This window comes from Camarhynchus parvulus, chromosome 13, assembly GCF_901933205.1.
Source record: "Camarhynchus parvulus chromosome 13, STF_HiC, whole genome shotgun sequence".
In the NCBI taxonomy this organism is placed as follows: Eukaryota; Metazoa; Chordata; class Aves; order Passeriformes; family Thraupidae; genus Camarhynchus; species Camarhynchus parvulus.
In genome coordinates this window covers 6,752,087-6,776,411 of record NC_044583.1, presented here as the reverse complement: position 1 = coordinate 6,776,411, position 24,325 = coordinate 6,752,087, and the positions used below count along the sequence as shown (strand labels likewise).

At 37.2% G+C, this 24,325-nt stretch overlaps 1 protein-coding gene across 1 annotated transcript in view; it reads left to right on the top strand.

The window, feature by feature from the left end:
• GABRA1 (gamma-aminobutyric acid type A receptor alpha1 subunit) overlaps nt 1-23,865 on the top strand; it is a 39,584-nt gene extending 15,719 nt beyond the window's left edge. Inside the window, exons 4-10 of the mRNA XM_030957192.1 lie at nt 339-406; nt 5,213-5,433; nt 7,008-7,090; nt 11,646-11,789; nt 14,767-14,919; nt 17,459-17,661; nt 21,053-23,865. Of these exons, the coding sequence (XP_030813052.1) occupies nt 339-406; nt 5,213-5,433; nt 7,008-7,090; nt 11,646-11,789; nt 14,767-14,919; nt 17,459-17,661; nt 21,053-21,361 (1,181 nt within the window). The 3' untranslated portion in view covers nt 21,362-23,865. The remainder of the gene's footprint in view (nt 1-338; nt 407-5,212; nt 5,434-7,007; nt 7,091-11,645; nt 11,790-14,766; nt 14,920-17,458; nt 17,662-21,052) is intronic.
• The last annotated feature ends 460 nt before the right edge of the window (nt 23,866-24,325 follow it).

The following is a 24,325-nucleotide window of genomic DNA, read 5'->3' as shown; positions in this document are numbered from 1 at the left end:
CTGTGTACAATATTCAGCACTGGTTATAGTGTCAGACAAGAAGATTTATCAGTCAAAGAATGAAAAGATTTCCACAACAGTAGAACTGTTTCCACTGCAGCTGTTGTACTACTGCACCTCAAAAAGTTCTGTGGAAAAACAGTAAAAAAACCCCCATTGCTGACAATATTGACTGTGAAATTACTTCTACAGTAAATTCTCAAGATTGTATTGCAGACCAATTTCAGAATGGCTAATCAAAGCTAATAATTTCTCTATTTATTGTGAAAATTGGTAGTGGCTAGATCTAATGAAGGCTGTTTATAGACACTCACTGTCCTAATTTCCTGCTTCATCAGAGCGTGTAACTGAAGTGAAGACTGACATCTTCGTCACCAGTTTTGGGCCTGTTTCAGACCATGATATGGTAAGTGATGGCCTGTATTTCTACAGCACTCATTTTCTCTTGTCTTTTTAATTTGGAGGATAAAAGATCTGTGCAGTAACTTATTTACCCCCTTTTAGGCTGGGCTCTATTTAAGCCCCTGATTCGAAGATTCCATCAGGTTTTATGTGCTGCCATTCCTGCTCCTGTGACTGCATTTAAGTGCCCTGAAATTAGAAGCCTCAGTGACTTTAATAACGTGTTTTAACAGACTTTATACTTGCTACATAATATATTATGAAATGCATTAGGGTTTGGGTCTGTATTCTTCTGAGAGGGATTGCTGAGGTCCTTGCTGGCGCATCAGTGATCCAATTTGCCAAGAAAGATCATCATCCTAAAATGCAATTAACACTTATGCCTGTGGTGTGACATCTGTACAGTTTAACCTGTATTTTTATGTTAAAAGCTACTGATCAATGGAAAATGACTTTCCTAGATCTTGGCTGCTAGAAAGAGAAGATTAATGAGAGAATTAGTGTCGCTGCTTTACAGAATGAATATTAAAATCAAATTGCCAGATAACTGCAGGGAATGGAGATGTTCAGGAAACTGAATGAAGATGTTGTGAGCCCTGGTCTTAAGAGATGCCAAGAGTTGTGTAGAAATATGGATAAGGTACTTAAAATTTCCCATATAAATGAAGATTCCACAAGGAGGTGGCTATTGAGAGGGGTAAAGCCTGGTCTGCAGCCACCAGTGTCTGCTGGATGCTGTATTAGGATGAATGCTCAGAATATCTTCGTTGATCTAAATGAAGAAATGAAAGCAGTTCAAACTTGTAGCTGGCTACATTTAGCTAAATACACGTAGCAAAAGAAAGAATCAAGAAAAAAAAAGAAAAAAATAAGTAGAGGAAAGGGACCAAGCTCCATTTCTGACTACAAAATTGTCAGCTGCTTTATTTGAGTTAAAAATGTAGCTAAGCCTTAAACACTGTGGTATTACAAGTTTCTGACTACTCAAGACAATGTTAAGGAATGGAAAACCAGAAAAAGTAACTTTTACAAGACAGTTTATGTTTCTAAGTGAACTTTATGAAAAGACACCATTTTTTCATTGATTGGAAGACAGTACTTATAAAAGTACAGTTAAACATATAAATGCTGTGATACCCATACCATGTCGACTCCTGTTTTTCAGTTATTTAAACAGGAGAAAGAATTCATCATCCTCTTACTAAAATGTGTGACCAAGAAACACAGAGGCAGGTGTTCATATATTTTGAAAACTAAAGAATTCACAGAAAAGTGTTTAGTGTAAAACTCCTACTCACCTCCCATAAAAAGTAATGCGTGTGCAGCCCACTCATGGTAAACCTTTGCTTGAGGAACTAGGTGTGAAACCAGAGACAGAGAGATAAATTGAAGAGTTTGCCAGAACCCAGAGTTTATCTGGATTTCACTGCACACTTAGTGCAGTGTGCTCTGAGCACAGATGGTTGGACACCTCACCTGGGGCTCCCTTGGTCCCCATGTGCAGCCTGGGCTGGGGCTGGGGGAGGCTTTTGGCAGGCAACGGGGGGGATGAGCTGTGGCTGTGGCTGAGCTGGGGCTGGCCAGGGGCTCCTCCAGCTCCACCTGAGTGTTAGGAAAGCACAGCCCCCCTGAGTTTAGGAAAGCACAGCCCCCCTGAGTTTAGGAAAGCACAGCCCCCCTGAGTGTTAGGAAAGCACAGCCACCCTGAGCGTTAGGAAAGCACAGCCCCCCTGAGCGTTAGGAAAGCACAGCCCCCCTGAGTGTTAGGAAAGCACAGCCACCCTGAGTTTAGGAAAGCACAGCCACCCTGAGTGTTAGGAAAGCACAGCCACCCTGAGTTTAGGAAAGCACAGCCACCCTGAGTTTAGGAAAGCACAGCCACCCTGAGCTGCCAGCACACCTCAGCCAGTTGTGGTTTGCAGGATCCAGGGAGGCGCCTCCATGGACAATCAGGGTGCTCCTACCCACTCTCAATGCACTCCTCTAAGAGCAGCATGGACATAACCTGTTATTCTATCAAGAGATTGTCTTGCCTCGTTCTTATACTTGTAAATAAAGTTATATGGGAGAAGAGCATTTTTTAAAATAAAATCGTCATTTTTGGAAGAGCTTTGCAGGTTTTCAGGCATGGGAAAGATAAAAGACATGCCTGAAAACCTGCAAAGTGACATCATTTCAGCATGTTTGCAGGTTTTCAGGCGTGCTTACATGGTGGATTGAGCTGAACAACAGATACCTGGCTATTCCCATGCAATCTGTCATTTTTGTGAAAATTTTTGATGTATATTATTTGGAATAAGAAGTGTTTCAAAATTAACTTTTTCAGAAAGACAAGTTTTTTTCTAGTAAACCTTCATTCCCAGTTTTTCTGTACAGTAAGCTTTTTGGGGAATGATTATTTGCCTTACTATCTTCCTGTACAAAACCTCATGTAGACCACAGAGTGGTCTACCCTGTGAATAAACAATCTGCAGGGAGAAGTATTAGAACAGTAAACTAGAGAACATTTTAGTCAAAGTGTTATAAATATTCAATATCATAAAATTTATTCCAAGAGCAGATAGAAATCTTGTTTTTTAACCTGCATACTGTGGAATGAAGAGTCTCTGCTGTGGAGAATTTATTCCAAATTCCACATCACTCATGTGTGTGCACATGGGCCACTGCTATTGTACATAGTCTAGAGAAAATCCTTCTGCTCCCCTGTTCTGTATGCCCCTCTGCTGTAGAAAAAAGCCCTCATCAGAGTATCTGATGGCTCTAAAGATCAGCTGTCTGTCAGGATTCATTTGAGGAGAATTAATGTACATGCTAAAGTGGGTAGTGAAAGCTGAGGAGCTGAGATATCTCAGCCAAAATTAATTCACTCTATATGGCTTGATGACCTGGGATAGGGAAAGATTCAGCCTGTGCCAGGCATGACCTCTCAGCTACTTTTTAATTGAATTTTATCTTATGCTGTCAGGACCCTTATCAAATCTTTCTGACTCCTTGTCCTTTTCCAACAAATGAACCTTGTGTTTGTATGAAGTGAAAAACCAGACTCTCTTTTCTCAACCTGTACCACCTCCCACTCTCCCCTTTGCAGCTGAAAGAGAAAAAGGGAATGGCTTACATGCTGAAATGATGTCACCTTCTGGGCATGTCTTTTACCTTTCCCATGTGTGTAGGAGGAAATTTCTTTGGTGTTAGTAAAACATGGAGAAAATCCAAAATTTTAATGATGGATACTGTCTCCTACACCTCCTTCTCTCCTACTCTGCTGCACAGCTGGGACAGGATTTGGTCACAATTCAACCTAAGACCATGACCCAGCAAAATTCTGAAGCAAATAATTGGTTATAAGTGCAAACTGCTTTCACTGAAGCTGAATAAACCCAGGCTTCAGCAGTTCACTGAGCAAGTGATTGAAAAAAATGGAAATACAACTAAATATGCACACAAATGATTCACAGGTCTGGGATATAAATGAAATGGAATTTAAAAATCTACCAAAAGAACCTAAAATTAGAACAACCCATGTAACTACATTTCCATGTCAAAAAAATCTACTCAGGCATTTCATACCCTAAAAGCAGGAAAAACACACATCGGTAAGAATCACCATTCTTTCTTGATAATAGTTACACAAGGAATAAACAGCTCAAAGGTGCTTATGTTGTATGGAATGTTGGTGGTTGTTAAAATGGAAAAAAACCCCAAATCTAAAGGAATTTGCTGTGGAAACATTTTGCATGCTCCTTCCAGAATGTTCTCCTTTACTATCATGTTTTTCAGGACAGCTCTATTCCTTATAGCTCTGTGTGCCTTCACACACAGGAGCTCTCTCTGTTCCAGGATTTGGCATCTCCATTTGCAGGAGATCTCAGCAAAGGTTCCATTTCTCAGCCAAAAAAGTCTCATTCAGAGTAACTCAGAACCACATTGGATACCTGCTTTTGATGTTTATCACAATGTCAAAGATGGAAGGGGTGGGATAATCTCATACTGAACTTCCACGTGAGGATGGAACTTTTCCCTGGGAAATGCTGTATTATGCTGCATTCACAGTTTTTCACATTTTTACCCCATCTATATTTTATGTATAATATTCCAACATATCTTTCTCCCTTTCACCCTCTCCCTCTTAACTTGGTTCCTGTTGCTTTGTATTTATTTCATTTCATAATGAGTGTTGGTTATTTGGGTTGTCCCTATGCCCACTGAGTCAGCCACTGCTTCTGGCCCCCCAGCCCAGTCCCTGTGACATCAGACTGTCACTCCTGGCCCAAAGGTGCCCTCAGCTCGTGCTCTTTGTAGCCCAACCATTTCACCCATGAACCATTCCACATTTCACCAATCAGACCATAGAATTTCGTGAACTGTGAACTTTCTGCGGGTTGATTACCAGTTTATGCTAACGAGACATCCAGAACAGAAGGCTGTAGTAAGACCCTGCCTCACAAGGCTTATTTTGCTCTGACACACATTTCCTGTGCCACACATACTGACCACCTATCTGCAGCTTCAAATTACAGTTCAAGTGGGAAAAGGGTGAAATATTTCGTTTCCATTTTATTATACCTAACTCACAGGTAACTTTTGAAATACTTCCTGATGTTTTATTGTTGAACACAGTAATGATATTGTAACTGTTTAATAACCAGCTTCAGGTACTTTGTAAGTAATACAGAAAATAAGCATTCTGATAATGACTAATTTCATTAATAGTCATCTTGCTTCTAGGGAATGGTAAGAACATACTTTTCAAGTTCTCATATTGCAACATATGACATCAAAAGTGTTTCCCTTCTTTTCTGAATTGATGTAGGAATACACTATAGATGTATTTTTCCGCCAAAGCTGGAAAGATGAGAGATTAAAATTCAAAGGACCTATGACTGTTCTCCGATTAAATAATTTAATGGCCAGCAAAATTTGGACTCCTGATACCTTTTTCCACAATGGAAAGAAGTCAGTGGCTCATAACATGACAATGCCAAATAAACTATTACGAATCACAGAGGATGGGACGTTGCTATACACAATGAGGTGAGCCCTAAAATATTACATCCTTCATTTAGTTTTACAATTTAACTTGTGAAAGCATATTTTCCAGATAAGAAACTGGTTCCTTTTTGAGCATTATTTGATTCCTGCTTAATAATTATTTTCACAATAGTCCTTGTGATGATGGGCAAACTGATCTGCTTGCAGTGTTTATTTCTCCTCTCCTGCTGTGCTACCTCTACAGTCCCTGGATGCATCTAAATTCTTGATTTTAAGAAGGTTCTTACAGTATTAGGAATCCATCAGTTTGCAGAGAATCTTGATTTGGCATTGCTTTCAAGGATTCCATCAGCAAGTATAATAAAGCCTGAAATATAGTGTAATCTGTACTCCTAAATTGTGTGCAAGGGTCTTTAATCTTTGGATCATATAGAAAGCAGATTCTAAGAACTAATGGGTGCACACAGAATTCATTGGCCATTCTTAATATTTCTTGTGCTTGAGATTATAAAGCATGACAGCATAAAAATAGACATTTCTTTTTCCATTGATTAAAGCATTCAGAAAGTTAGGAGAAAAAATTATTTTTGTGCTGACAGCATTCATTGGAAATATATTATTCTCTTCATGGATAGCTGAACTTCAGCTGTCCAGTTGTTCGAGGAGTTAAATAAATCCTTTTGAAATAAAGATGATATACAGTCATGCAAACATTCTGGATTAAAAACCTACAAATTAAAAAATGAAAAAAAAGGGTATGTTGTCTCTAGAGCTGGAGATCCCCCCTTTATGTCTCCCATGGAATCAAAACAAAGTATAAAGGGACTCTGTTGACTTCAAGCCAAGATGGATAACTTAGCACATAGGTGAACACTGTGTTTTCTTTAAAAAAATTAAAGATGTTTTTTAAAATCAGCACAAGTGTTTGGGGAAAACAAATTCTCCAGGCATTTGAGATGTTCAATTTATTGTGCAATATCTTTCAAGACTGGCTAAACTAAAGTAGAATCATCTTGGCTGGTAGCTACACAAGTCCAGGTCGATTTTTCTTGTCTTTCTAAATGCTCAGCTGTTAGGGATTTAATCCACAGGAACACTATCTTGGCAGCACATTGTTCACATGTGTCTCTTCTTTTGATCATAACCATTCCTATTTCCTCACCTTTGCAAGTGCCTTAATGCAGTCTTCAGCCTACTCTTCAAGTATTACTGTTCATTCTCTGCTGATGTGTGGTATGTGACTGTTTCTAGCTCATTTAACCTCTTTTATTGAGAACCGTGTTTGCACTCAAGCTGATAGCAATGAAATTATTTCAGCAAATGTCTGAGCATCCAGAGTGGGCCAATTTAATGATGGCAGCAAGGAAGCAATTGCAGTTGCTAATAGATTTTAATCCTCACACCAAATGAGAAGCCTGAGCATGCCTCTGATGGACCATGAGGAAGGGCAGAGGGGCAGAGCAGTTGCACCCTCAGCCAGACAATTCAGGTCCAGTTGTAATTAATCACATAACAGATACTGTGCTGTACTTATGCTATGTGTCTTAATAGAAGTCTATTTGCTATTTCTATGAAACTAGAATAAATGTGTCCTTTTGCTCATTAATCCATTATAGATTGACTGTGAGAGCAGAATGTCCCATGCATTTAGAAGACTTTCCTATGGATGCACATGCTTGCCCCTTGAAATTTGGAAGCTGTAAGTTTATTTTAAATGGAGGTTTCTCCCATTTTTAGGCCACTTTAAAATAGTATTTTGCAACTGAGAAAACCTCAAGGTTTTAATCTTACGTATTTTTAACGTTTTTGTCAGGGTTGTATCTTTATTCTTTTTTATACATATATATATATACTTATATTTATGTGTATATATATATAAATATGATATAATGGACCTTTTTTATGTGTCTTAAATATTCTGCAGTGTGATGCCTGGACATTCACCAAAGATGAAAATGACTGTGCTCTAAATATCTAGAAGAGTATTTTATCACATGGAACATGTTGTTACTCTTGTTGCTTTGTTTTGTTAAAACCCAAAATCAGTCCTAAAGAAAAGCAATACACGCTATGGGTAACTGAACTGGTTTAGGTGAAAACAGTTTTGTTACTGTAGTCTTGGTATGTTTAGATCAAGTTTTCCTAGCATTAGAACATACTCTTACACACTCATGGAACATTTTTGGAAGTGAAAAATCTCAGAAATATCCAAATAGAATCCTACACTTGCAGCATAGATAGCCCTAGATGAGAGAACATATTGAAATAAGTCATTGAAATATAATTGAATCAGAATAATTGAAATCAGCGCAATCACTGACAAAGCTATTGATAAGTTGAGAATTTTCCCCAAAACTTCAGTGTGAATAGCAAGCAGGCTGACACTTAACTAGACAAACTATTTTTGGAAATAAAACACAGAGAAAAAAAAAGCTACTGGCTAATTTATTCTAGTTTGTTTAACACAAACAAGGAAGTTAAAATACATGGAAGATGTAATAGTGTACAAATTGTTTCCTCAGCGCTACTTTTTTTTCTAACAGAAGTGGGTCATTTCACTGATAATGGTTACTTAGTGACTTGATCAATTTTAGAAGTCAACAAACAGAAAACCCAATTCATTCTTCACATGGTACCCGACAGGGTGATAATTTACCTTGGGCTGAATTGCTCTGTGTTTGCCACGAGACAGCACCGATGTTTTGTCTTTAAAGAGCTGCTAATCTCCTAGATAAGGCTCAGAGAGCAAAAAGCTCATACAACCTTGGAGTATAACTGACAGGAATAGTTTGCTCCTTGAACGTTAAGTTTACTTAGAGAGCCCTTAAAATAAATCTTTCCAAATATCTCGTGAAACAGAGCGGGGTGGGGGAAAGCTTTACTCCAGTTTATAACAGGACAGATACTACACTGAGTTCTTGATTAATAAGAGACCTGTGCACCCAAGATCCCACTGAGATCAGGAGTGGCTGCAGGATCGAATTTCTTTTGATGTGCTCACTAAAGCGTCCCCGCAGGCATCGTGCTGGAACTGCGGGGCAGGGAGATGGCTGATCCTGCAACAAACCTGCTAATGACAATTTAAACCAGGAGCAGTTTCTGAACAAATTTGATTTACTAGACTGAATTTTATAGACACGACAAGACACCTATCAGAACATCTGTGCATCACTGAAGCATAGCCCAAACACCAGACCTTCCCTAGTATGAACAGCATTTCCCATTCTTTTCCTACACTGAGTTCTTTCTGGCTCACTGTGTCCCAGATTAATGTACTTTGTTCACACAGTGCACGACTTTCCAGATTACTGAGGACTTTGCCTCAGTTAAATGACTAAGATTTGCAGAAATTATTAAATAAAAGAGATAGATAACATGGATTTGCATAAAAGTCCAGAACCACAGCAGAAGGCAAGAACAAGACTGCAGAAAAACATGCAAGTGTATCTGCATCTTTTGTATCAAAATTGATCTTTTTATCCTTAAAAAATACTTTCACAATATACTTAGTTTTCTTACTAGAACAAAAAAATCACTGATATTTCTGATAGAAAGACCATTTCTTACCACTCAAAGGCAATAACTGACGTTCTATACTCAGAGTACAGCTGTGGGCTGTCATGTTCTACAGGATTTTTTTGTTGTTGTTTTTTGTTTGGTTGTTTGTTCTTGTTTTTTGTTTGAACACTAATGTTCTGTGGCAGCTGTCCTAAAAAAACAAGTAACTATGAATGCTTGGAAAGATCATTAGACAAAATCAAGCAGTTCTCAAGGAAACTTTTTATTCACCCACTAAATTCAGGCAAGCTCCTAATTTGGGATCCTCATGGAGAGGAGTTCCTCCTGTAACACGGTTTTACTGCAAACACTGCATGAAGAATTCACTGTTGAAAACAGCCCTTAAAGCTGGATCTCCCCCTTCCTTCTCATCTGATCATATGCCATAATTATCAATTTGTAGGATATATCTCTCAATTTTTCATTCTTGATAAAAATAGAAATATCTCCAACAGGAGAAATGGCTGAATCCAAGCAAGTTATGAAAGTGGGACTCAATGTTATACATAAAAAAAAGAACAGATCTTATAATTAATTTCCACTTTTTAAGTGAGAATCATATTTAAATACATTTGGGACATTTTTGTCAAACTAAAGCAATTAATTATAATCATCTTAATGGACTGGAAAATTTACTGGGAATGAACTTAATTGTCACAAAATCCATGCTTAAAGTGCAGACTACAATCTAACACTTAGCTCCCCAAGGTAGTGTTTGCCTAGCTCCACTTGTTTTAGATTAAATTGGATAAGAGGTTTTTTATGTCCTCCACTGTTACTCATCACTTCTTGGAGCTGGATTCCTAAAAGCCTCAGTGCAACAGTGAAAGAGTTGCACATCTCCTGTGGACTCTGCCCATGCTGTAGGGACCAATAAATGTTTGACCCAGCTCCAAGGCTAAAGTGATTTGCCAAAGAGCAGCTTAAGCTAGAGGTTATTCCAGTGTAAATTCAATGTGACAAATGCTAAAGAAATTCTGGAACAACAAAATGCCATATGTTGGCAAAACAAAATCAGAAAGGCAGATGCTCTCCTCAACTCTTACCACAAACATCTGATTGTCAGGTTAAAACTGAGGCCACTCTGGAAACCAGCAGTGGTGGGAGCAGATGGCTGCATTGCTGCTTACGCAACGTGAATTGGAAGCTGAGGGGGGCAGCAGAATTGAGCACCAAATCTGGCAGCTCAATTTTAGCACTGCCCAGTGCAGCCCCTTCCCTCTCAACCAATCCAGTCATTCTCAGTAGCTCACAAAAGCACTCCTCTCTCTTCCAAGCTATTCTCACATTCTAGAACAAATGCTTGAAAATTAATTTTATTGCTGTCTTTATGTGACTAGATTAGCAAGTCAATTTCTGTGTTTACTCCGGCCATTATTTTTAAAGTCAGAATTGTTAAGATGTAGATTTGCTTTTGCCATTGAGTCCAAAAACATATTCCACGATATGTTACAGTGCTTAGGGAATATGAAGCCCAAAGATAAAAGCACCCTTCAGCTTCAATAATGCAGAATCAAATGCCATGCAATTAATTTACCAGCACATTCTACCCAACCAACTCCTCAATTACTAGCTGTTATCTCTCACACTGATATGGTAAAATTGCACAAATGAGGTCAAGTGAATCAGTCACTGTTTGTCAGTCTGAAAAAAGGGAAATTCTCATCTTGTAGGTAGAGTCCTTCTGTTATTTTGGATGCCCTAAGATGTCCCACCCAGCTCCAGGTGCCTTTGGTGGGTGCAAGCTCGATGCAGATTCTGGCCACACATTCATTCCCATTCAAGCCTTTGGGTACTTTTTAGGTGTAAAGAATTACATGAGCTGCCTCTGTGTAGTCAATTAACTCCCACCCAAGTGCTCCAAGTGAGAGCTGCCAGATTCCAGACACCACAAAATGACAGCAGAATTTTACTACAGAATTAGGATTAAAAATATTTTATGTGTAGCTTGATTCTGGAAAGAACATAAATAACAGCACAAAGCCCCTCAATAGCACGTGTAGATGCTACTGAATGATTTGTATAACACACCACACTGCGTGGGCTTGGAGAGCCCACAGTACTTTGCTTTTCCCTTGCTCCAAACTCAACTCTTGAGTGAGAGGACTATTCAGAAAGAACCAAAGCCAAAACCAAAAAACAAACTAATTGTGATTTAAACTCACTTTCTCCTAGGCAGCCTCAGAAGTGTCTGCTAGGCCCATTTCACAGCAAGGACAGTGTGATGGGGCATGACCAAAATGGAGCTGTAGCCAGGCTGAGGATGAGAGGATCACTGAAGCCACTCTGAGAAGGATTTACAGAGGCCCAGACAACATCACACTATGAAAAATTGAAAAGTTTGGGGCTCATCTTTCTTTACAGTAGCTAGAAGTGAGAAAAAGCATTGGGGTTCTTCCATGCTCAAGAAATTCCTCTTCTCACTCTCACTTCTTTACATAAGCAGGAAATATATAAGAGAAATATTTTCATGCCATGGAGGACCAGCCTTAATCCAGCTCCACAGCAGCTATTTAGCTATTTTGTAAAAATCAGTTGTACTTCCTATCATTAAATTCCAGTAAGATAGTTGTGGGTTTCTACAGATAATTAAAGAGAATTAAATATTCAAACTACTGCTCAAAACACTGTTCTGACAAAGCCGTAAGGCAACAGAAAGTGCAAAGCTGACATGCAATGTGTTTCTTTTAAATCAGATGCTTATACCAGAGCAGAGGTTGTGTACGAGTGGACACGGGAGCCAGCGAGGTCAGTGGTTGTGGCTGAAGATGGCTCTCGACTGAACCAGTACGATCTGCTGGGACAAACTGTGGACTCTGGCATTGTGCAGTCCAGCACAGGTCTGTGACAGATTCTTTGGAAGGGTGATATTTAACTGTCAAACCGTAATTCAGAGCAGGATTAAAAAATACAGTGATATAAGAGTGAGGGGTAGATTATAATATATGTACTTCAGATTAGGAAAACATGACTCTGAAAAGATAATACATCCTGGGATTATTTTTCTACTTCAGCTGGTGGTAAAAATATTTGAACAATTAAAAAGCTTCCTACGGTGTCAGATCTAGTCAGAAAAACCAGTAATTTATGTAATAAAGAAGCATTCCTCATGTTCTTCTCATATTATTTGCTTACTATAAAGGCTGATAAAAATAGCATAACAATATGAATCCTCAAAGATTGATATTTCTGGGGACAGTGAAGTCGCTAAAAGCAAGTACATAGTTTCTCAAGGAAGTATTTAGAGAATGAAGAAAACTGTCATCAAACTCAAAACCATCTGAAACACGATTTTCACCAAAAAAAAGATGTTTTTTCAAAAACATCCAGACACGATTTCCTTTAATCCTGGCACCAGCTTTAACTCCAAAATTTAATGAGATACAGAAACACAGCCGACATTTATAGTATGACATACCTGAAACCTTGAAGCTGGCTACAGCCCCTTGTTTTTTTAACTTTGCAGTGCTTTTTTCAATATGTAAATTTTTTAAAGTTGATTTTCTAATAATTTGGATGATCTAAATGCAGTAAGAATCTGAGCACTGGCCTGAACAAGAGCTCTGTTGACCAGATTGACTGGTCAGTGGACCAGAAGCAATTTATGCAAGAAGAAACACCTTTCTCTCTTAACTTCCTTGGGTAAGAAAAGATAAGAGAATATAAGATGTATAAGCTACAACTTGTGAAAGCCCAGCAATCAGACACTGTGAATATAGGCAATATTTTGCTCAAGAGCTATTTGAAATTTTAGATTGTAGGGAATTTTATGACTGTATTGCAATGCTTTCAAAACAGAACCCCAGAGGAATTGGAAAGTTATGAGAGTGATCAGCAGCTGTCACAAATGTGGTGATGCTATTCAATTAAAGGAAGCCAGAAAATATGGGAAGCCAAAGCTACAGTGAATAACTGGAGTGCTTTCATGCCCTGCAGTCAGCCCAATCAATCTTATCAAACATCTACTATCTTTTAATGAGTGGCTGCCCAATGAGTGCAGTCCATTGGCACTGTGGAACTTCAGAACATGGTTTTACCTTATAACTGAAGTGTAGAGCACCACTGCAGGCCTCTGCTTTGCCCAGTTCACTCCCTCAGCGTTACCTTTATCTGACTCCCAGCTCAGACCTGCTGCAGTGCATAACAGATGAGAGTAATCCCTGTCTTTTTAATTGCCTTTATGCTTTGGATCTTGTTCTCATTTTCCAGAGGTTAAAAATACTTTGATAATTTAGGCGGCTAAATAAAGCATCAGAGTACAGTGGTGTGTTCACTCTGTATTCTTAGCTTGCCATCTACAATCAGTGAATTAATTCTGACACACCGTTGTGCACATTCTATATCTGATTGCTTTAAAATAGTTTCCCACGTCATATTTTAAGTAGGTAAAATTAAATTGTTGGCTCTCCTAGCCAAGACTGGCACCTTTTGTAAGATCACAATCTCTGGTACAGAGGAGAAGGAGTTTGTTTCAGTGAAAGTTAAGGAAAGGTGGGCAAAATTTAAGTAATAATTCCCACTATACTACAGCCATTCCTATTTTTAAAATAAAAAAAAATCTTCGTATATCCTTTGCTTTACCATTCAATTTAAAATTTATTCACTTCTCCCCCTTAGCTGCTGTCCTTTCTACTGAAAGAGTATTGTCATATCTTATAAATAAGCTTTCCTTGGGGTTAGAAATTGAGCAAGATTGCTCAAATGAATTTTCTTCTGGACTCTGCATTACAGAAGTGGGCATTTGACATGCTCTGTGCATAAGCAGTCAATGTCTAGACATAGTTTTTCAATCAAGTTTAAGCTTTTCCTGTACAGAGCAGTTTTCTCCTTCCATCTGCCTACATTTTAAAATAGAGCTACAGTAATTTCACATGTCATCTCTAATCTAGACAGAAGTTTCCACTCAGTTACGTGTCTACTTGTTTCATTCCTAAGACGTTCATTGCATAATAAGAAGAATCAGTCTACTAAAAAAAAATATACATAAAAAATAAAAACAATAGGTTTTTCAGACTTTGGAGAATATACTGTTTGTCAAAATTCATTTTAAATTATATAAATAATGATCTGAAAATGAGCAATATTTGCTCTGCTGGCAAGAAAGGTTTATGGAATGATGTAAGTATATTAGAATATTAGATATATTTATATTTATTATTGAAAGCATAAATAAATTTTATTTATATATAAAAAAAAAATTAGTTTTCATTGCATTTGGAGTACCCAGCTCATACAACTTTGTAGCTTCAAAAGCATCAGGGCTAATGAAAATACCATGTGCTATTCTTGTAGTAGTAATTTATTTCAGGAGAGAATAATCATTTACTAAGGTCCTAAATTAGCAGAACAGGGACACTTCAGAGTCCATAAAGCACCACCAGTGGTAATGCAAGCACCATCACACCAACAATTACATCTTAAGCTTGGCCCAACGGAAACATTTTTTGGAGGCTGTCTTGATTTAATCTTTAGGTTATGTTTACATGGTTGTGCTGTGGTGGCTTTCCATCCTCTAATGGAATAAGACTTTCTACAAGAGCTTTCAACAGCCACCAGTTAATGCAGACTTTCATTCACTACTCAGCAAAGGAAATATGCAAATTTAATTAGTATTTCCCAGAAATGTCTAATTTTGTATTATTAAGGAAAAATTTAAAAACTCACCAGGTTTATTAAGTGTTTTCTTCAGAGCTGACCCATTTTGATTTGAGGACTTCTATTTTATAATAGGGGTGAATGGAATGAAAAATAATTCCTACAGAGACCTCTACTGTGTATATTTATAAAAGCTTGAATGTTCTTTTTTCTTGGTTTTAGGGGAATATGTTGTTATGACTACACATTTTCATTTGAAGAGGAAGATCGGTTACTTTGTCATCCAGACTTATCTGCCATGCATCATGACAGTGATACTGTCACAGGTGTCCTTCTGGCTTAACAGAGAATCTGTTCCAGCAAGAACTGTATTTGGTAAGCAAGACCTGTAAAGCTCCTGGCAATCATCAGGCAGTTGGGTTTCAGAAATGTTATTGTAAATGTAGTTATTGTAACATGGTATTGGAGAGCAGTGTGAGCCTGGACGTGTAGCAGCACACAAGAGCTAACAAATTTCATTGTGAAGATATAGGTCCAGAGCTTTTAAACTGATTTGGAACTGACTGTAAAAAGAGACCTGAAAATGCCTCAAGCCATCCATTACCATTAGAATATTCTAAAACAATCAGATTATGAATAAAACATCTCTGACAATGGCAATAATGTTAATCATGCGATTATCAAAAAGGCTTTAATCAATGGGTATCTGACATTTGACATCTTCAGGCCCTCGGAAAATTCTTGTTTTAATTTTTTTTCCTTAATCCCTTTAACAGGCTACTGTTAGATCAGCAACAATTTATTGTGCTTACAGCAGTGAATACATGCACTCAAGGAATGCAGTGAACAGGCAATCTAAAAGACCCTCCAGTTTATACAGCTGGTCCCTAGAGTTTAACCACTGCTTGGAAATGCTTATCTTAAAAATATCCTTTCATGTTCTTTGGAAGTATTAACGCAAGTCAAGTACATACTAAAAAAAAAAAAGGCAATGAATTTTCATTTAGCAAAGCTAGAGCCTGAGATTTCTGCTATGTGACCTAGTCCTTGGTGATATACAGATGGGACTGCCGAACACCTTTGGCAGGAGGTGGAAGCATCCCCAGCCAAGCTGGCTTTGACACTCGTTTTGCTGCCTCAGGGCACTGCAAGGACAGGATGCTTTGGGCCCTCTGGCTTTGCCAAAGAGAATTAACCCATTTATTCTGAACGTGGCAAAGCCAGAGAGTCACTGTTGAGAAATGCAGCCTCTGAAGCTTGTGTTGAACAAGAGCTATTTTTATGGATCTTTTCTTGCACCATTCACAGCTGTGCTTTAGTTTCTCAATTTCTCTGGAAATCAATCACAACTTGCATAGCCTTAGACCTCATGAACCAAGCAGTGACTTTCTGTTGATAGACAGATGTGCATTTACAGAACAGTGGTTTAGACTACAGTATAATTAAATTTGATTTACATAATATTGTTTAGATTATCAACTAAAATTAATTCTGAATTTTTAAATCAGCTTTGCTGAGAACTGCTCTGCTAGGGAGTTTTATAGTCAAATCCATTGAAATTATAACTATTTTATTTCTTTTTGCACATACCATTTAAAAAGAAATGTCTGATCATCAGTTTGAAATGCTGTACTTCACAGTCATTACATGGAGAACAGAATTTCCTAGTCTCAATGGACAATACATAATACTGCACAGTTTTCAAACTGCTATCTTCACAGGCTCAAGAACCCACAAATTTCTCAGTTTTCATTTTGGAAGACAGTTATTTAGTAAATACTCTTGGGTTTGCTCCATCATTATATATGAAGATTGTTTCACTGCCACTTTGAAATGAAAAAGCTATGTTTCAGAAGATCTTGCATGAGTGCATATACACACAGAAGCACAACATTGATCTTTTAGCCCACTCAGTACCATAGATAATAAAAGTTATAAATCTTTCCTCTGCTACTATGTAAGAGAAACACAAGGTCACTAGCAATAAGTCAAAGAACACATTTGGTTGCATCTCAAGAAAGAGAAATTGCTTCCTCATTAGGCACTAATGATTCAAGCTCTTCACACTACCACGTAAATATGTTGTTCATGAATTGACCTATTTTAGAGCACTGCTCATTTCCACTAACACTCAGTGCAGCAAAGATGAACTTGCCAGACACATTGGAGACATGACAGTGCAGTTGTCAAGGTAACTTGTGGACATGTGATTTGATGTAAATGCCTTGTGTGCGCTCGGGAGATTAATTTTTCCAAGCAGCTGCAAGCAGAGTGAATTCAGTGCGCTCCTGCTTGCTCTCTGGGGCCAGGTGAGAGGAAAGGTTCAGCAGTGAGAAGCTCTGATATCAGAAATGCAAATTACACTGTCACTCTTACATAAAATCTTTGCTATGTTCAGGGTGTCAGTGATGAAAGGGACAGAAATTTGTAAAACCACTGATTCAAAAAAATGAAATAACACATAAATCTTGGTGCCCTTGAATACCTTTGAAGTAAAATATGCCAAATAAGCTGAAACAAGTTTTTGTTTGTTTTCTAACTATCTCAGAACTGCTGCAAGAAAGAGCTAAAGATGTTAAATTGTTACATCTGTAGTATAATTTGCAGGGTGTGAATAAAGAATAGCAACAAAATACTTCAAATACCAGGAAGAGTAAAGTAGTTCACAAATTACATTGCCATTCCACCTTTAAAAATAGTATTCTATTATAACAACATCAAAGAATAAAAGCATAAAAAATGTTTTGAAAATCCTGCAGCTTCCACAGAACTCGAAACCTGATAGCCTCATTTAGAAACTGAGCTCAGGTGGGGAAGTTTGTAAGCACCAGGGGTGTAGAAAAGACTTTACCACCTACAGCAGCTGGGAAGTGAAGCACAAATACAGCCTGAAGACCCAAACTCTGCTTTGCAGGAGTGACAACTGTGCTGACCATGACCACCCTGAGCATCAGTGCCAGGAACTCCCTGCCCAAGGTGGCCTATGCCACGGCCATGGACTGGTTCATCGCCGTCTGCTACGCCTTCGTCTTCTCGGCGCTCATCGAGTTCGCCACCGTCAACTACTTCACCAAGAGGGGCTACGCCTGGGACGGCAAGAGCGTCGTGCCAGAAAAGGTAACCCCTCCCCACAGCCGCCCCAAAAGGTCACACACACTCTGCCACACCTGGTCACTCTATGGGAAGGGTTTAGCAAGTTAAAAATTCTTACTATGTACAACAGTTATTGCTCCAAAGGAGTTTACTGCTGTGTCCACACACGGCATTTCTGTGCCATGATTACTTAGACATTACTTAGACTAAATACTACTTCTGACATACTGGGTGATCCTTAATGCTATTAATAATGAAATGTTCTACTGACTTGGGGTATTGAGCAGAAAAAACGATCAGTCTGTATTATTTTAAGGGAAGACAATTATGTTTTGCTGTTTGAACAAGAGTAAGTGTGGATGCCTCAGTGTAAATAAAAAAAAAAAAATTTTGTGGCTGCAGATTTTGACAGTTCCCAAGGTATAGTGCTCCCCAGCATGAAATTCAGAAGTGCTGCTCTATCATCATGACCAAGTAAATCATCACAAGAGTTCTTTTTTCCTTTCTTAGCGATAGGAAAAATGTGTTTATTTAGAAGGAGGAATTGAGAGCTGTGCTGGGAGTGTGGAATCCTGATCGGTACCTGCATGAGTGCACCAGAGAAAACTCCCACTGATTCCTTTAGGTCTGGGATCAGACCTGGTCTGTAAGCCACAGGTGCATCAAGAAATTGTTGAGGACATTTAGGGGATGAAGCAGAAGTTTGCTGTTTCCTGTGAGTTACCATGTCAGCTGCTTCTGTGAGCAAGCTCATTCAGTTGGGTTAACTTCCCCAGCTGGTAATCGTGAACGCTCACAGACTAGAGATCCAACAGAACAGGTATTTGGAGGAGCAGATGTAACTCACTGGTATGCAATGATATGTTTTAAATTCAGGATTATATACATATATATTATTTATGTATATTATTTGTGTAAGTCAGTGAAAAAAACCTCCAAATTATATTAGAGCATTTATACAATGGCAACCCCTGTAGTTGTAGTATTGTAGAACAAATGAGTGAAGTATCAAAACAAACTTACAGTAATGAGCTGCACAACTGCTGCTGAATGTTGAGTTTTCAGTTATTGATGATTCTTTCACTGAAAATATTTTTTTTATTCTTTTTGTGTTTTCATGACATTTGTTATAAAAACAAACTGCCTTGATAAAACTGTATCCTTAAATATTAAATATTGCCTTGCTAATTTATCCTCCCTTGTAATGTAGTTACTATAATGAGCTGTTTCATTTATTACCAAGAAAATAACATTCTAAAAAAAACCCCTACACAATACCCACCACAACAAACATAGTTTAAAACATAGGAAGATTTATGGCTTTGTGCTTGTTAGCAGGTAAGGGGCTTTATGTGTCATTTTCTGGTACCTATGAGTTTTCTGCCGTGAGGAAAAGAGAGCAAGGCAAGCTCACGATGATCAGAGCATCACAGCTTAATCAAATTTAGAGCTCTAATTAGCTGTCATATTGCTTGTTCATGAAGTTGAATTTGACATGAAATATTAAGACCCAGGCTGGTGTCAGGGTTTTCTGTGGATCAGATTTCTAGTGACATTTAAATCTATTGAAAGGGTTTCCTCTGAGACTTCAGTGAGGCTGTTCTTTGTCTGCTGGATTTATTGCTGCTCACGAGAGTATCTGAATGAGCAGCAAACAGGACTGCCTTTACACTCAGCAACCATGTTAGCAGCCTCCCTACCTGGGAGGGGAAAAAATGGACAGCCAAAAACAAACAAAAAACTCAACAAATCCCAAAACAAACAAAAAAGCCAAACCAAAAACAAAACAACAAAAAACAAAATAAACAACAAAACCAAACAAAACCTGACATGCCTTTTTTGTCAGAATATTTTTTTAACCTGTTTGTTCTGAAGATTTGAAGCTTTTTCTTGGCCTGAAGCTAAGGATTTTATTGCCATGAATTAAAGAGCATCTACATCAGAGTCATTAGGTGAACCCCTTTCCTTACTAAGCAGCATAATTTTAACATTTGAGCCTACATTTCCTTCCAGCATGGGGCTCCAAAGCTGTTCCTCCACAAGCCCTGCCTCACTTGCCCTCAGGCTTCTGCAGCTTCATTCCCTGTTCCCATGTGTGCAGCAGGAGTCTGTCCACTCCCCGAAATGTTCATCTCTTGTTCAAGAATTTTTTGATCAAAACTCCATTATTAGGGGGTCAAAGTAGCCATTAACCTATAGTTGATCTGTCATTAAAGGTACTGTGACCACATAAAAGTATTGCCTCCCTGGGACAGCTGCTTCTTGAAAACAGAATTGTGTTTGCTGTCTTGTGAAATGACATAACAGATCAAATTCCACTGATATTTTCTCTTCAACCATATCTTCCCCCCATCCCAAGACGATAAAGTGGATAATGTTTGCCTTTTCTTTTTGTGGCAAATACTGCCTGAAGATTTTGCTAAGCTGTTGGAATTGGTTTTTGCTATAGGTTTTGTTGTTGAGATTTTTTTCCTCATGATTAGAGGAATCCTGACACCTTCTTAATGATCCCTACATCTCTCTCCTGTGATTATCCTTGGGCAGTGGCTGAAGAATAGGTTTGGTCTGCCAGAAACTGGACAGTTGAATTCTAACTGGTATGCTCAGGTGTCAAAATTTAATTTTTTTCCTACAAGTAGATCACAAAAATAGAATACTAGAAAATATAAGGACCTAGGGATAAGATAAGTTTAAATAAGCTCAATAAGTCTTCCTCCCCTAAAAGATATTCAATGTATTCTTGCTTTCGCAATATAAGTAGGTGGATGAAAAAGTCATACAGACATTAAAGTCTTTGCATATGGAATGTCATTTCAGCCATTATGATCCAATTTTAAGATTCAAAGAAGAACATTAAGTTCCTAATCCATAATTCATGTGCCTCTGGTGTAAACCATTAGTGAGCAGAATACTGACAGCTTTTCATTTTATTGAGTAAACCACTCCTTTAGTGCATGGTTACATGATAATTTAGTGTGTATTTTTGTGTATAAATTATGTTAAAACTCTTCATATCACAATATTTGCCTTAATGTTGGAAGGCTACATTAAGAATTTGGCATCTTGTAAGTTTTATCCTGATCAAGGGAAACAGATTGTGAGAATATTGAACTGTGAGTGCTTTGTCACTGCTATTATGATTAAAGGTGATTTTGCCAGTGAATCTAGCTATCAGGTCTCATTTTTATCTATCACCTAATTTGGTTTACCTAATACAAGTAATACAAATGGATGATTTTGTATTTATTGTCACCTAAATATTCTGCATGAGTTATATACCCAGAACTAACTTCTCTCTTACAGTTTACTACACTTTGTGCTATGAATTGGATTAATTGCAAAATGTTACAGTGCTTTTTCATAATTTCATCTGTTGAGAAGGTAATGAGAATGAAATATTTTCTTCTTTCTTCAGCCAAAGAAGGTGAAGGATCCTCTCATCAAGAAAAACAACACATACACTGCTGCAGCTACGAGCTACACCCCTAATATTGCAAGGGACCCTGGGCTGGCAACCATTGCTAAAAGTGCAACAATTGAGCCCAAAGAAGTGAAGCCAGAAACAAAACCTGCAGAGCCCAAGAAAACTTTTAACAGCGTCAGTAAAATTGATCGGCTATCGAGAATAGCCTTCCCTCTGCTTTTTGGAATCTTTAATTTAGTATACTGGGCCACCTATTTAAACAGGGAGCCCCAGCTAAAGGTTCAAACTCCACATCAATAACCTCATTAATTCATATAGTTCTGTTTTGTCTTTTGCTCTGGGAATTGCTTCCCTTTTTCACATACAGTAATTCCCATTTGCTTCATTGCCTCTGTCTTAAAGAAAATAAAGGTTTCTTTAGTTAGCAAAAGGTAAAATATAACTGTATATTTAAAAAAATGTGTGTGTGGGAGAGAATGTTATAAACCATATACTTTGGAAAAGTGATTTTGGAAATGGAAAAGAGTTGTAGGGTAATGGGAGGGTGGAAAAAAAAGAAACCATTTGTAGCAAGCTTAGTACTGAATATCCCCAAAAGATAGTGTATATGTATATGAAAAAGATATTTTTATTCAGAAGATTGTAGGGATGGGGGAAATACTCTTTATGACATTCCTGATGCACATCTTAGACTGTATCATTTATTCTGCCACTGTTTATAATCTTTTCAAGGATGTAAAGCTTTCCATTTGCTGAATCCCATAAGATACATTATTTTCCTAATCCCTTTTCTCCTCTATGTTCCAAACTACCTGAATTATAATATTAAATAGTCTTTAATGAGAAAGGAAATCTCCTCACTCTAGGTACAGTTTGTCACTGTATAGCACATAAGATCTAATGGTAACAAATGCTTTAATCTGCTCTCTTACTGCAAGCTCATTCCAAGCATTAAGTTGTCACTAGACTAGATTTAAAACCAGTTGCACAACCAAGTGCAGATCCCAAATTTCTACTATCACCTGTGTAATCCAAACAATTCCTGGATGCTTTAAAGATAGCTTTTACTCATCACTATGTTTTAGAGAGTTAAAAAAAAAACAAACAACAAAATTTTTGCAAGCTCTAGATATGTTGAATGTATTCTTTTATAAAATGATACATTAAAAGAAGCTTTAGACTGAGATTTATGAATAGCAGAAAGATAAAATATAGTATTTAAATAATATCTGTAAATATGCAGCATGAGATTGTACATTTTTTTACTTTTTTAAAGTTGTGTTCTTAAAACATTGTGTAGGATTCACCTCTTAGCTCTTAATATGTTGTTAAATGCTCAGTAAAACATATTTAGAGCCTGAATTAAAGGAAAAAAAAATCAGTGGTACTGGAAAGCTTACAAAAATAAATAAGCAGAAAATGCTTGGAATTTATTCCATTTGTAAAGTGGTTAAGTGTACAGCAGCTTGCAATTTGACAATGTCATCCAGTGTATACTATTAGATTAATGACTGGTCTGCTCAGGTCATGCATAAACACTAAAGTATGGGATTATATTTGGTAGGTAAAAAAGGTGAAATATTTGTTAAGACAGAAGTTCATCTGTATATTACTGCTATATTTGCTGAAACATAACTGTTACAATAAGCGATGTAATATATGTAGCATTAAATACAAAGAAGTCATACATAAAAGAATGTACAGGAAAATAGATTTTATTGAGTAAACTTACTACATTTCATTTTTACTGTAGCAATATATTTGTAGGAACAATATGTAAGGGCTTTAAATACAAGATGTCCATTTTGCAGGTATTGTGCTCCCTTTAAAAAAATTCTAGTCAGTATCATTACTGCTAACTCTTAGAAATAAACTTTCAGATAAAGTTTTTTCAAAGAGACTGAAAGAATGGTGGATATTTGCAAGAATCAATTAAAAAATGTAATTTATGCTATTGGATGGATTTTGAAGCAGTGTTACATGAGCCTCTAGAGAAACAGCTACTGAGAGTCAAGTTTAATAGGCAGTGATTTCTAAACTCTTAATAAATCAAAAAGTTGACATTCTCTATCTACAAAAGGAAATATTTAATGTTTTATTTAGAGATTTATTTTTTTTAAATAATTCTTCATTGTCTAACATTTAGTCCTGTCTGAACTTGATAAGTTATCTGATTGGATCTTATTTAAAAGGGGATGTTTCATCTCTGGTATCATGTGTAGATATATGTATAGAAAAAAATAAACTATGGCTCTTTAACTTCTGTGTACTTGTTTATCTTGTTATTTTTGGCGTTAAACTAGTGTGTTCATTTAGGGCATTTTATCTTTCTAGCAATTCATAGCTACCTTTTGGTCTGCATTTTGCACATTAGATGTGAATATTACTTACCTAGTCTGCTTTTTGCTATGCAATGATTGCATTATATCACCTCTTAGTTAGTCTATGCCAATAGTATTATACTGTATAAACTTGACTGCACAGTTTATCAAAGACAAGGTATTCTCTATGTAGCTTTTTTACAATGCTTTGCTAAACCATGTAATAATAGTAAGTCTTCCTTGAAAATAATGATACACTCTTATAGAGGACAGTTTCTGTTTACTCCTGAGATAATTTTAAAAAGATGACATTGAATGTTTATTGCACCTCAGTGCAGTGATGTGGCAATAAAACCTAAATCTAATAGAGGTTGTTTATGGCAGAAGCATGTATTGCTTTACAGAGTTTAGCAAAAGCTCTTTATTTTATGTCAGACTGTAATTCTATTATAATAATAAAGCTAAAAATGTTCAATAATGCAAGTGAATGTTTTACTTTGGTTTTCTTTAGTTACTGCCTTTTATGACACATTGCCTGATTAGCTGCTATTCATTCAAAGCCTTCGTTTCCTTGGATTTGGTAATGAATGCGGTTTGAATAGATGTGATTTTCTGTCCAGTGTTTTCCAGGGACAAATATAACAGGAATGTTTCCCAAATCTGATTTGACATTCAGAAAAGATAGCTCACTCTGTACCATGTATATCCAGTAAGGCAATTAATTGCATCAGATGAACAATTGTTAAGGTTTTGTACCACAACATTGACTCATACAAGGTAGGAACAAAATAAAATGCATTTTTCTCCCAGATAAAATGGCAGATAAACCAGATACTGAGAGTAAAAGTATGACTATTTAAGCTAGATATTTAACTGGTTAAATAAACACACAGATCTAAGAAAGACTGTTAGAAAAGAACCTCAGGCTGTATAAAAATAATAT